Source organism: Chiroxiphia lanceolata, chromosome 3 (genome assembly GCF_009829145.1).
Source record: "Chiroxiphia lanceolata isolate bChiLan1 chromosome 3, bChiLan1.pri, whole genome shotgun sequence".
Lineage (NCBI taxonomy): Eukaryota > Metazoa > Chordata > Aves > Passeriformes > Pipridae > Chiroxiphia > Chiroxiphia lanceolata.
The window spans coordinates 33801074-33814338 of record NC_045639.1 but is presented as its reverse complement, the minus strand read 5'-3'; the positions used below and the strand labels follow the sequence as shown (position 1 = coordinate 33814338).

At 38.9% G+C, this 13265-nt stretch overlaps 1 protein-coding gene across 1 annotated transcript in view; it reads left to right on the top strand.

The window, feature by feature from the left end:
• LOC116784775 (opsin-5-like) overlaps positions 1 to 12628 on the top strand; it is a 28799-nt gene extending 16171 nt beyond the window's left edge. Inside the window, exons 3-6 of the mRNA XM_032683712.1 lie at positions 5861 to 5960; positions 8090 to 8194; positions 11102 to 11325; positions 11993 to 12628. Of these exons, the coding sequence (XP_032539603.1) occupies positions 5861 to 5960; positions 8090 to 8194; positions 11102 to 11325; positions 11993 to 12433 (870 nt within the window). The 3' untranslated portion in view covers positions 12434 to 12628. The remainder of the gene's footprint in view (positions 1 to 5860; positions 5961 to 8089; positions 8195 to 11101; positions 11326 to 11992) is intronic.
• The last annotated feature ends 637 nt before the right edge of the window (positions 12629 to 13265 follow it).

Genomic DNA, 13265 nt, shown 5'->3' with positions numbered 1-13265 from the left:
ACATGACGTTCTGAATTTCCACACCACTCTCCTTGCAGAAGGAATGACATTGCACCTGGTGGGTTTCCAGGTAGCTTTAAGGCCAAGAATAACCTGTATATATTACAAAGTTTTCCAGGCTCTCCCTGGGCTATCATGACCCCTTGGCAATGCCTGGGACTCTTCTGTTAGAAGCAGTCTGTTTCTCTGATTATTTTGGTACAGGGTCCATAGGAGATGAGTACCAACCTAAGAGGATATCTGCTAGTATCCATGCAGCTTTTTCAGGCTTTCAAGGATGTAGGGTATACCTGTCTTGGCCACTCACGGCTGAGATGGTACCATCTTTTTCCTAGGGGCTTTATGAGCAGTAGAGCAAGTTCACTGGTAGACATTCATCCAGCAATCAGAGAGGACTCTTGTATTAGAGGGTGGCTATGTAAACAGATTCCATCTTGCTGGGAAACAGCACAAACAATTGTACGTTGTAGAATGTGGAGGGTCACTTGTAATCTCTGGGCTCTCCTGGTGAAGTCTGTGAACGATGGGACCTCTGATTCCCTTTAGATATGAAAGCCTTCAGAAATATTTAGCATGATAATCTGAAAAGACAAAGATGGCACTTTGAAAACAAAAGCATGACTTTAATCTGATGTTCATGGAACTCATTTATCAGAGTAGGATCACCACAGGCCACAAAGACAAGCCGTGCCTTCACATCACTGATGTGGAGAGGAGTTTTGGCTAGGCCCACTAGAAAGAGTTTTACACAGTGTAGCACAGATGTTCCCAAAGGACACTGCTGGAGTTTCCTATCTAGTGGTTCTTAATTTCCCTCTACAGTAATTCACATTAAGACAATGGCAATTCAGCATCTAACCTGAAGATGGGAATCTTTCCATTGGATCTGGATCATCTGGTGTTATGAGCTACATGCTCCCAATTTATTCTTCATGGAGGAACAGGAGAGACATTAAACCTTCCATGGTCCCACGGCCTCTACCCAGAGCTAGATAGCAGGTGTTCCCATGCATTTGGAGATGGGGTACTTGAAATAAGATTATAATCTGATGAGACTGTCTAAGGAAATTCTGAAAGCAATTTCTATCTATTCTTAAAATGATATGCTCTTGGTGGGGTTGTTGCATTCATAATCATGCTCCCTGACAGGGGCATGTGCTGCTATGACTGTAAATTGTAAACTGAGAGGCTACAACTCTAACAGCTAAAAGTCAGCCTAAAATAAGAATATACATTGAGCTTCATTTGATTATCCTGGTGTACAAAACTAAAATAACTACAAGAAAACAAATAGATTTTTTCTGGGTTCTCCAGTATTACTAAAACCAAAACCTGACCTGCATGTATTAATAGTGGCACTGAATGTACATTAACCATATAGTATAATCAGTATAATTACATATCTGTACGCATAATTATATAGCCTAAATACTGAATTCATACTTTTCCTATCTTTAGAACATATGATATCAACAGAGAGATCTAATCACTCAGTGAGTGCAAAATACTGAGTGTCTGATGCTGTCAGTTAATGGTTTAAACTATCTAATCCTGTAGCAAATCAGTTCTCATTGTTTACCTACCATGGCTTGGTTAATGCCATCACCTCTAAGAATAGCTACCCTTGAAGCCTACTAAGACATTTTAAAAGGCAGAATGCAACCATAGCAGACATGTCTCATGAGCAAAAGATGCTGTGGAAACTGTAGTAAATTATAAGTCTCTTTCACCTCCTGTATTGTAGGAAATCTTAAACGAACTATTTGAGTGCTTTAGGAACGCCATGCATTGCAAGTTTGAAGTGGTCTTCTGTGAAGACTAATTTTGATTATGGACCTCAGTAGTTCCTCCATGTGACAAAATAGTTCTGTAGTCTAGTTGGCACATTATTGTATATTGGAGGGATGGGAGAATTATGTTGTCTTCAGACTCAGGTGGGATATTTTTGCATTTACTGCAAAATAAGAAATTGTTAAATTTTAAAACATTTAAATTTTTTAATTTTGAAACATCTAATCAAAAGTATCTACAATTGCTTTTACAAGTGTATTTCTTGAAGACTGATTTAGGTGCTCTTTTATCTCTTGGTGTTGAAAGGAGATTTATTGCCATTATCTATTTACATTATGATCTTGGAATAATCAGATCTGTATTAAAAAAATATTTTGAGACAGTTTGTTGTGGCAACCTTAAATATATGCTGTGGACAAATAATCCCTGTTTAAAGTTTATCTTTTTCTTTATATACTCATTATCTCATTTTCAACAGAAGAAAAAGACAGGACACGTGGTTCTGGAGGGAAATAAATGGACTTGGGGAAATTGCAAAAGATTCACCAGCTGGCCAGAGGAGGGAGCGATGCAGCCTTTCTGGCTGGTGAGATCAATATTTCGGCCTAAACTGAAATGAAATCGATATTTTGGGAATCTGCTTTTGTGCTGTGAAATCTTGATTAATCCAATAATAAGAACAATAGGTTACTTTTACCCTGCTTTAAATGAATCAGTAGGGATTCATAAGTACTAAAGGTATAAGTGGAGCACACCCAAGCTCACAGCCAAAACTTTGATAGTGCACTGGGGATTCCTGACTCTCCCCGTGTTGAAGTCAATGAATTTGCATGCAATAGGAGCTTTATGTATTGTGGGTTGTAAATAGTACACCAAGAGCATTAGTGAGATTTAAAGTCAGGCACAAGTACAAAGCAGAAAAAACCCACAGTTTTTTCTCCAGTTATGTCATAGCTTCCAGGCAGCATAAAGATAATGAGCAAGTTCCATGAGTATCTATATAGCCAAGGGAGTAATACTGGTATAGCACTGAGAGAAAAGCTTTTAAAACTGCTAATCTAATCATGTTTCTTAATGGGTAAAAAGGAAAGCTGGTGAACCAAAATTACCATGCAATTAACTTTGTGTTTATGTCGGAATTCATTATTGCCTATTAACGCTGCTGCTATCTGATCATAATTAATAACAGAAAGGACAACATTTCATTACACAGAAATGGAGGAAATATTGCAACTATGGAAGGACAGGGCTGGCTGTGGGGTAGAATAAAAGAAAGGGAAATCCAGAACTGTGTAAGGGGAAGAGCATCCATCTTCCAAAGTAATTAAACGTTATCTACTATTCTAGTGTTTCCTTGGCTGTCATTCCATATATCTTTAAAGATGTAGAAAACCAAAATTATCACACATTCTTGTAACCTACAGATATTAATCTTGTCTATAGAAATTGGTACTATATTAAAACAGTTTTTCTGTTGGTAACTACTTTGTGTTCCAAGCAGCTGCCTTGCCACCTATGATCAAAGTTGTCTGTTCAGCAGCAGAAAAAGTAACAGAGATCTTTCTTCCAGATTCAGTAGATGTATGTTTGAAGTAAGTTGGTTACAGCTAGAGGAAGATTTCTTGTTCTCATCTGAAGACACTTCTGTCTAAGTGACACCAATATAAAAGCATTTCAGAATTGATAGACCTGCCGGGAAAATGGTGTATGCATAGCTGAGCTCAAGAGGTAACTTGTTGCTAACAGAATTTTGGCAGGGGAAAGAGTGGTTTGAGAATCCTGCTCCCAAAGCAGCCTGTTGGATGCTCTCTTGTGTTTTAATGTTCCAGATGGTGTTGCCTCTGTATAGGCTGTTCTACAGCTTGAGAGTCACAATTTACCTCCTTTATACAATTCATCTGAGCACTTGTCATCCCCAGAGCTCCCTCTCCTCCATGATATGTCACCCTGTCACCTGTTCCTAAACCACCAAGCCTGTGGCCATCATGGGGACAGTGAGCACAGCTGGCCCCAGGAGATTGCTGCCACTTAGACACTTACTAACCATATGGTCCTAGTACCATCTCTAGTGGTCGCCCCCATAGTGGCAGAAGTAACAGTAATTTGATCTGATGAAAAGCTGTTAAGAAATAATATGGAAATGAGACGTGGTACTGACAGTGGCTCAGTCCTATAAACTAAGTTGATTTAGATAAAATTGCATTTTTTAGCAAGATACCACTCCAAAGAAAACATTTAGGCTTATTCTTATGGTGATAGCTTTGTCTTAAATAGTAAGGGACAAGAGTGTATTTTTAGACACACCTTCCTCCCTTGTAAGTGTACTCAAGGGCTGTTTGAACTGATCACTTAATATAATTGTCTCTCTTTGGTCTGACATCAGGGAAGGAGGGTGGCAGAAAAATATCATCTGCCAGTGATAAACCATACACAGATATGTTTCAGGAATACTCCACCAATTTCAGCATAGGGCTATGATATATAGCGAGAAGTCTGTCCTGCTATTTTAGCATTCAATCTCATAGCTCTTTAGACTTAAAGTGTTTATTCGCATCATTGTTGAAATACTGCTTCCTTTCTAATCCAATAACTAATGCAATTGCTTAATTTTATGCATCTCTTGGCCATGCATCTATGAAGCATTATTAGAACAAACGGAGAAGTGACAGCCGTTCACATCAATAAGGTTAATGAAATACAGAGTACACTTACACATCCAGGTATTTCATCAACCTCCACAGCACATAACAGGTCAAATTCAGCCAAGTGCAGCTTCTACCAAGTAGCTGAAACATCCAAGGAAGTCTGTTTTTTGATTTAAACATGGTTGCATTTATACACCAAGTATGAGCTGATTGTAAGCAGAACACAGGTGCGTGTAGATTGTTGTAGGAGCAAGCCCGGCATGGGTTTAAAATGTGGTGGGTCTGTAAAAGCTGGCATTAAGAAATACATAATGTCTATACAAGGTAGTAAGAAAAAACACCAGTAAAACAAATGATGAAGCAGTCCTTTCCTAACCCTTCACCCAATTTAATTTATACAATCTGCCATGGTCTTAGATTTAAGCCTGGATTAAAGCCCCAGATTCAGAGCTGGGATAAACCAAATTCCATGGGAGTTGTGCACATTCACACAAAGACAGTTTGTTCCTGTAAAATAATGATGTGCCTTTCCACTGATAACTTTACCATTTGAATGCCAAGTGACAGTCCAGAGACGCTTAATATTCATGCTTCACTTGATGTAAAACTGGCACCTCCAAGAGCTTCTCTGCTCAGGACAGTTTAGTATATCATTGTAAACTTTCAAAAAAAGGACTTGCCTTCAGCATTTTGCCTGGATCATTTCCCAGTCATACAGTGCTCCTTAGCAGATGGCTACATCCCTCTCTACTACAGTCAACAGCAACTTCCTTCTTACACCCATAAGTGAAGTTTGTAGAGTTGTGACCATCCTGTGATCTCGCTGAGACACTGACGTCAGCAGGAGCCTACAGAGCTGTGCGGCTCTGTCTGCATCAGTCAGAGGTGATGAGGATCAGGGATTAATAAATAGCTGGCAACCATGAGCACCAAACATTGAGGCGCAATCTATTGGAATGATTTAGGTTTTATTTTATTTTTTTAAAAGCTTTTCTCACTCAGCCAAGCTCATTACCCCTACATTCTTCCTTCTTTGGCATAAATGTCGTAGGATCAGTTTGCACGTTTGTTCTGCCTAAGTGGGGCAGCTGCATCTAGTGCATTTTTGCCTATTCAGGGGTTTTCTTCTTTTCAGTTCAAAGTTTTTCTCCTTCATTTGGCAAGTCATTTAGGGGAAGCATAGATTTAAGGGTGCGTTTGCTTGTTTATTGTATGTACCTGACAGAGCACTTATATAATTTTTGAACATTTACTTGCTCACTGATCCTATAGAAGATAACTGCACCTGACATTTCCCTGCTAGTTGATTTTCTGGAATAACTTTTGAGATCATTAACATAAAAATGACAGAAGAAATTCCTGTGGTTCTTTTCCCCTTCAGCTCTCTACAGTAAAAGAACATCCTGCACTGCTTTGTTTTTCAGGTTGATGGTTTCCTGACGCTTCTCTTTGGCCTGGCTAGCATTAATACCCTTACAGTGATCAGTGTGACTCGCTACATCAAGGGCTGCCATCCTGAGAGAGGTAAGGAATAAAGGCAAGTCCTATGCTGCCTTCACTGAACCTGGTGCAAATCTGTATTTCTCTCAGTCACAGATTATATTAAATATAAATTAAATTAATTTAAAACCAGGACATAATGCAGTCATACACATTGCAAACATGTTTCCATAGAATCTTTCAGGGTTAACTCCAGTAAGAGTCAAATTATTACTATTACACTTGAGTCACCATGGGTTAAATTCATCTTGTGCCAAAGATATCACAGGTCCCGCTGACCCTCTGTATTCTTCAAAATACAACTTCAATTGCTCCTAAGTGATACATCATCGTCTGGAACTGAAACAATGAATTTAATCTTCTATGAGATGATGTTTGGGAGGTTTCCAGTCAGATCCTTCATTCAGAAGGCTGCCCTACACACAAACATTTTCACTCTTTAGTGTTTTGCCAGGGTTTGCGCACAAAAGGCATCATGGACTGCTTTAGATGGCACTGGGAACATTCAGTCAGTGTGTCTTTCCTTCAGCTTTTGTAGCACTGCGCAGCCTGCCACCCCCATATGCCTCTCCAACCTCCCCTTAGTGGACATTTTCACACCATGAGAGATGAAAATTACTCCTGCCATCCCCAGAACTGACCATGACCCAACTCTGCCTGGAGTGTCCCAGTCTCCTGCTTGTCTCCAAGATCTGCAAAGCATCATCATCACACCCTTGCACCCACACTTCTTCCTGCTCTAGTGCCTTGTTGGTCTGTAACCTAAATATCTCGAACAACTCCAGTTCATTACTCTCTCCAGTGCTAGAAACCTTTCACTCACCACTCTCTGGTTTTTTTAACTCTGTTTTTTATTAATCTTTGATATAAATGCCTCTGTGAGGGCATATGAGTGTTCCACTGTACAAATCTAGTCTGAAATCCTTTACACATTTTCTGCCCTGTGAAGCCTTCATCAGCAAGCCTATATAAACATGCCCATTCCCCTTTATGCCTCTTTTTATGATTATGCTCACCCCAGGGGCTCACTTTCACAGGATCAGTAGAAACTTTTCCTCAACATTTGCCCAGTGTCTTCCACCCGCTGAAAACTTTGACTTCCACTGAGTCGTATGTAATCTCTCTTCTTTATGCCTACACCTACCTTAAATTTTCCCTAGTCTTTCTTTCACTGATCTTTAGACAATGTATGATCAGTTTTCATGACTTTGTTATGATTGGCTTGTGCCATCTTTCAGGCAGGAACCTATTAAAATCTGCAGGTAAGGCACATGTAAATACAAAGAATACATCATATGAGTTTTTCTCTCTAATAGCACGAGTAGTATTAGCTGTAAAAAGAACTTCTGCAGGGAGCTCTTTTTTCCACAGGAAGTTCTTCTGCAGTTTGTTGTAATGAAAGACTTGTTGAAGTTAATTTTCAACACAAACTGCTGTTGAAACTGCTAGAATTTGGCTCTAATATAATTCTACATCTCCTATTCATTTCATATTATGAAGTCATATTTAAAACCCATGTCTCTCTTTTGCGAAGCTGTACCACATATCCATCTGAGGGTGTGCATAATTTATGTTTGATTCCTGAAGAAATCTTAGCAAGTACCCAATATAACATTAAAAAAATGTTGAGGAATGTTGAGATTGGTGGACGCACAAGTATTTCCCACAAAAACGAAAAAATAACCACAGTGTATGGCAACAGCAGGACGGAATGAATCATTTGTATCAAACAGCTAATGTAGTTTCAGCAATTTTCTCCTTTTTAGCAGGGAAAACCTTAAAGTACGTGAGAAAATTCTCTGAATTTAGACTTAATTTGTTTGTTTCTATGTAAAACTTAACACACAAATGTTTTCTCTGTTTTACAAAATTGCAAAACATAAGACTAACATAGAATTTGCTAATTCTGCAGTGCTCATCAAACTCATTGTCTCCTGCTTAGAAGCCATTCATTTCCACTGTTCAATGGTCTTAAACACAAGCCTGACAGATGCTTTCAAAATCAAGTTTTTCCTATGAATATGCATTTTTTGTCTTAATTTTTTTAATAGCCATATTTTACTTATTGGGTGTTGGTATAGATGTACATTTAGATTTCAGAGATATGTTTGCTTTTCTAAGTACTATTTTCTGACAAAAGCATGCCATTGCAGGTCACTGCATCAGCAACAGCAGTATGACAGTGGCTCTGGTTCTCATTTGGGTAGCAGCTTTCTTCTGGTCAGCAGCTCCATTACTTGGCTGGGGCAGTTATACAGGTAACAGGTATCTTTCAGTTGTACTTATTTGGCACCTCTCCACTTAATTGAACAAAGATACTTACCTTGCTTTCTTGCTGTTTGTGATAAGCCAGACTGACTATCAGTGGAACTAAGAAAATTATTCATCATGCATGATGTACTCACAGAGTGTTGCCTGCTTTAGTATCAGTTATGAAGAGGTTTTTTTTGAAGATATCAAATGAAAGACTTGGATCAAGTACATATTACCTATGAAAAAAATAGAGGCCAGAAATATTTGGCATCGTTAAGCAATGAGATAAAGGAAACTATCAAAAGACGTCCTTCAAAAACTGTCAAGATTAGGAAGCTAGAAAAGAACACAAGTTCCAGCAAGTTAAAGTTGAAACTATAAGAAGACAAGCTAGAAAGATCTGGAGAAACAGTTTGTTGAAAATATAAAACTAACATAGTAAAGGAAGAAAAAGATATTGGACAGTTTGTCAGTCCAAGAAAGGATTAGGGTGCAAGATAAGGCCATATCAAAAAAGAAGTGGGAGGAAAAAAAGGAAAAAAATTGTATAGTGAACACTGCAGTAATTCAATGGCTAAGGGATATTCCCAAGAGAGAATGTTTTCTTTTGATGAAAAGCTGGGGAAAATGTCTCAAATTACACCTCTAAAAATTCAACAAAACATACATCTAGGAACAAATGGTAATGATACAGGAGTCCCAACAACTGAAATCATGTGACTAATACTGTCTAGCACTTGCCTGTCTGGATTCTGTAGGCTTCTGTATACTTTGAGAAGTCACAAAAATCTGTGGAGAATTATTAAACCAGCTACATACATGTATCCTCTTAGTTATTAAACCCATAAGTGCTGAGGTATCTGTGGAGCCTTGAAATATGGATGGGTGTGAGAAAAGCATCCATTTCTATGGTTGCTTAAATTTTCTATCCTTCACAAACCAATGGATCTTTGGTTTGAGACAAATTCAAACTGTTTATTAGACTGTTCCAATTTTGTGGGTTTTGCAGTCTGGACATGACATAAACTTGGTGGGTTTGGAGGGGTAATTTTCTGTGTATCTTCAGGTGATCTGTGTTCTTTTTATGTTAATCTTACTAGCTCTCCATTCGTAGAATGATTTCTGATGCCTGTTTTTGGCCTTAAATTGGAGCCAGGGACTTCTTGAGCATCACTGCCTTGTCAGGGTATTAAAGTGTCCCCATGGATTCAGTTTGTACTTTGAATTCAATTCCTTGACAGTGGTTTTCAAGACCACTTCTAGGAGTGCTTTTCCCTACTGAGACACACAGCAGTTTTATGTTCCTGGGCTCTCTATCTCTAAACAGATTTTCTATTGAGATGCAGGAGCCCAGCAATGTCAAGTCCAGCAGCAGGTACCAGCAGACCACAGCACATTACACCTGGTTGCCTCAGACTTCTCACTTCTGCACAGTAGCTGCAGTGGTCCTCAGGACCCCAGTGATTTTTGGGAATGCTACTTGTCAGTGTCCCTGTGGAAGGAGAAAACACAGTTCTGAATTCCAATTAGCAGAAAATCATCAGGATTTTCTTTCCATGTCATCTGGATGCTGCCTTCATTCTTCAGTCAAAATTTTTCACAAAGCAGAGACCTGGAATTAATCTAGATTTTATGGTTATACTTTTGAATTTTGAGGTCTACGGATGAAAAAGGCAAAGGAGACAGAAACCTGTTTCTACTACTGAACACACCCAGACAGCAACAGCTAGAGCTTTTGGTGATAAAAATACCGAGCTATTTTTGATGAGAATCATAAAAGAGATTTTAATCTTTTACTCCTTTAATTCATGTCTAAACCTCCTATCATCTGTGAGGAGTTAAGGAATTTTTTTTCTCTTCAGAATTATCACTGGATGTTAGGGAGAGATCTGCTGCTAAATCATGCAGTCTTCACCAGTATTGTATCTTCAGGACCTGTTAATACTTGACTTATATAATTTTGGTTCATGCTTCATTTATTTGTAATTCAATCTGCTGCCATAGCTTTCAGAAAAAACAGCAGTTTTTCCACTTGAAAAATCCTCAGTTCACAATCTGCAGAGAACCTCTAATGTAATAGAACTCAAATTTTCTATCATGACACCTTTACAAACACATCAAAAGGATCTAAAGAAATCAATTGTTATTCATAAAAGCATTTAAGCCAGGGACTGCACATTATTCCCACTGCCTTTTCCTTAAGTACCCGATCAGCTAGTGTCCCACTAGGTGTAGATCCTGCAGTCTACCTGACTTCATTTTTAAAAGTATGCAACTCTGTGTTGCAGGACTGTGTTTCCCATTTAGCTAAAGCTCTCCTATCTTTCGAAGTATTTATATTTATATAACATAAATCTTAATCATTAGCTGTATCAATTTTCTTTCATGGCTCTTGCTGCCATAACAACTTCATTGCCTCAAGAAGCCCCAATGTTTTTGTTTCCTACTTTGCTATGTAAGTAGTGAGTTTTTACATTTGGCATATTGCATCTGGAATTCCTTGTTATGCTGTTACAGTGATCATTTTAGGAAGTTACTATGTAGAGTATTATGACAAATAAAAGTAGGTATCACTCAAGAGTATCAAACCTACTGAAAGACCACTCTTTTTTTTTTTTTTTCTGGTAAAGTACCACAATTTTCTATCCTAAAACAACAGTTTGTGCATTATGGATTTACACTGGAAATACAAATTGGACAGAATGATAATACACATTAAAACTTGTTACAGTCTAGCTGGTCTTGAAAAACTGTTTTTGTAGGAAACAGAGTTACGTCTCATTAAATCAGAAAGACCAATCTATTCTTTAGTGCTTAACAGAAGAAAAATTTAGCATTTTAACTGAAAAATTAGTGGCTCAAAAGCAGATAAATACTCTAAAAATGCTAACCAACCTATTCTTGCTTTCCAGATCGCATGTATGGCACATGTGAGATAGACTGGGCAAAAGCCAACTTCTCTACAATCTACAAGTCCTACATCATCTCCATTTTTATCTGCTGTTTTTTCCTACCTGTCACAGTCATGGTCTTCTCATATGTGTCAATTATCAATACTGTCAAACTAAGTCATGCATTAACAGGACTGGGTGATCCCACAGACAGACAGAGGAGAATAGAGCGAGATGTCACCAGGGTAAGTTTGGCTTTCACGTTGGTTGAGATCTATCTTAATGAAATCCGTCTTTCCTAAAATCGGTCTTAATTAGAACAGAAGACAACAAAACCAATCAATTGCATTTCATTTTGTTATAACCCCTAGTGACAGAGTCTGAACTCAGTGAAGAATATGAAGTTTGTTTAAAACTTCTACTGTATCGATTGGCTAATATTGGTGTTACATCTCATGTGAAAAATTATCTAAATATAATTGGAGTGGGTTATATAGCACGAAACCCAAAAATTTGGTTTGGCATATGCTGTTTTCTTTCAGAAGTTACATTACTTCTGAGCATACTCAGAAGTTAGAGTGAGGTTTTCAATTTACTTACCATTTACTTAAGTCTACTGGAAACCTTCTGCATTTATATAAACGTACAGGAGAACATAGCTATTTTCATTCCATTAGATGAGGTGTCACCTAACCACACCATAATGCCAAAATTCAATATATTGAAGTCAGGCCTGCCTGACCTCATCAGAGCAAACCATTTGCTTGCCTGTATTCTCCTGTAAGCCATACCCTCAGGGCTACCTGAACATTTCCCTTCTGGCCAAGTGTTCAAGCTACTATTCCCAGTGTATTGCTTCCCTGATGTAGCCTTCCAGAATAGATTTAAGACTATTCTTCTTCTGTCTTTCAGGTTTCTATTGTCATTTGCACAGCCTTCATTATTGCGTGGTCACCATATGCTGTCATCTCTATATGGTCGGCCTATGGTCATCCTGTGCCCAACCTTACCAGCATCCTTGCCAGTTTGTTTGCAAAGTCTGCTAGCTTTTACAATCCCATTATCTACTTTGGAATGAGCTCCAAATTTCGGAAGGACATTTTCATCTTGTTCCATTGTGCCAAGGAAGTCAAGGACCCTGTGAAGCTCAAACGTTTCAAAAACCTCAAGCAAAAACAACCACAGCCTTCTCAGAAAGAAGAGAAGTATGCAGCAGAAATGCACCCCGCACCAAGCCCTGATTCCGGGGTGGGAAGTCCAACCAATACCCCACCTCCAGCAAAGGGGGAAGTGTATTTTGGTGTTCTCGATACACCATCTAATAACCCTGATATTGAATGTGATAGATTGTAAGTTTTGCAGCTACTTAATACATACACACTTTCTGTTCAGGAGGACCCTCTTCAGATTCATGCTTGAGTGACTTCCTAATTCCCATTCCATCTGTTTCTTGCTGTAGCACTGATGACTATGCAGCTCAAGCAAATCAGATGGCAAAGTGATATTTTCCTTCTATGTAGGTACAAAAAGCTACAAAGTGTGTTACAATGTGGGCCGCACATCCAGTGCCAGAAACACTTGGTTTTCACATGCATTCAGGAAAAGAAAGACTGACTTGAGGAGAGCATTAGCTAGCAAAAACAACTAATATGTTCCTATCCAATTTTTTTCAATTCCAGATTACATTTCCAAATACATCTTTTGCTATTTGACAGTTACAGCCATAGAAGATTGTCTTAGCTCTGTGGTGCTGCACAGCCCCAGCTGTAGAAGATGGGCCCTCCTGATTGCTGTGGAGCTGCTGCAGCTCCAACAGCTGCAAGGGGCAAAAGCCGCTTTCTCCCAGCAGAGCCCCTAGGCATGCCTGCCATGGGGCTCCCAGGCCCCAGAGACCTCACAGGACTCTGTCTGATTATATGATCATAGAATGGTTTGTGTCGGAAGGGACCTTAAAGATCATCTCATTCCAAACCCCCCGCCGTGGACAGGGACACTAGACCAAGTTGCTCAAAAGCACATCCAGCTTGGCCTTGAACACTTCCATGGATAGGGCACTCACAGCCTCTCTGAGTGACCTGTTGCAGTGTGTCACCTTCACAGTAAAGAATTTCTTTCAAATATATAATCTAAATCTACTGTTCTTCAGTTTAAATTCTTTTTCCCTTGTCCTATCACTTGTAAGAAG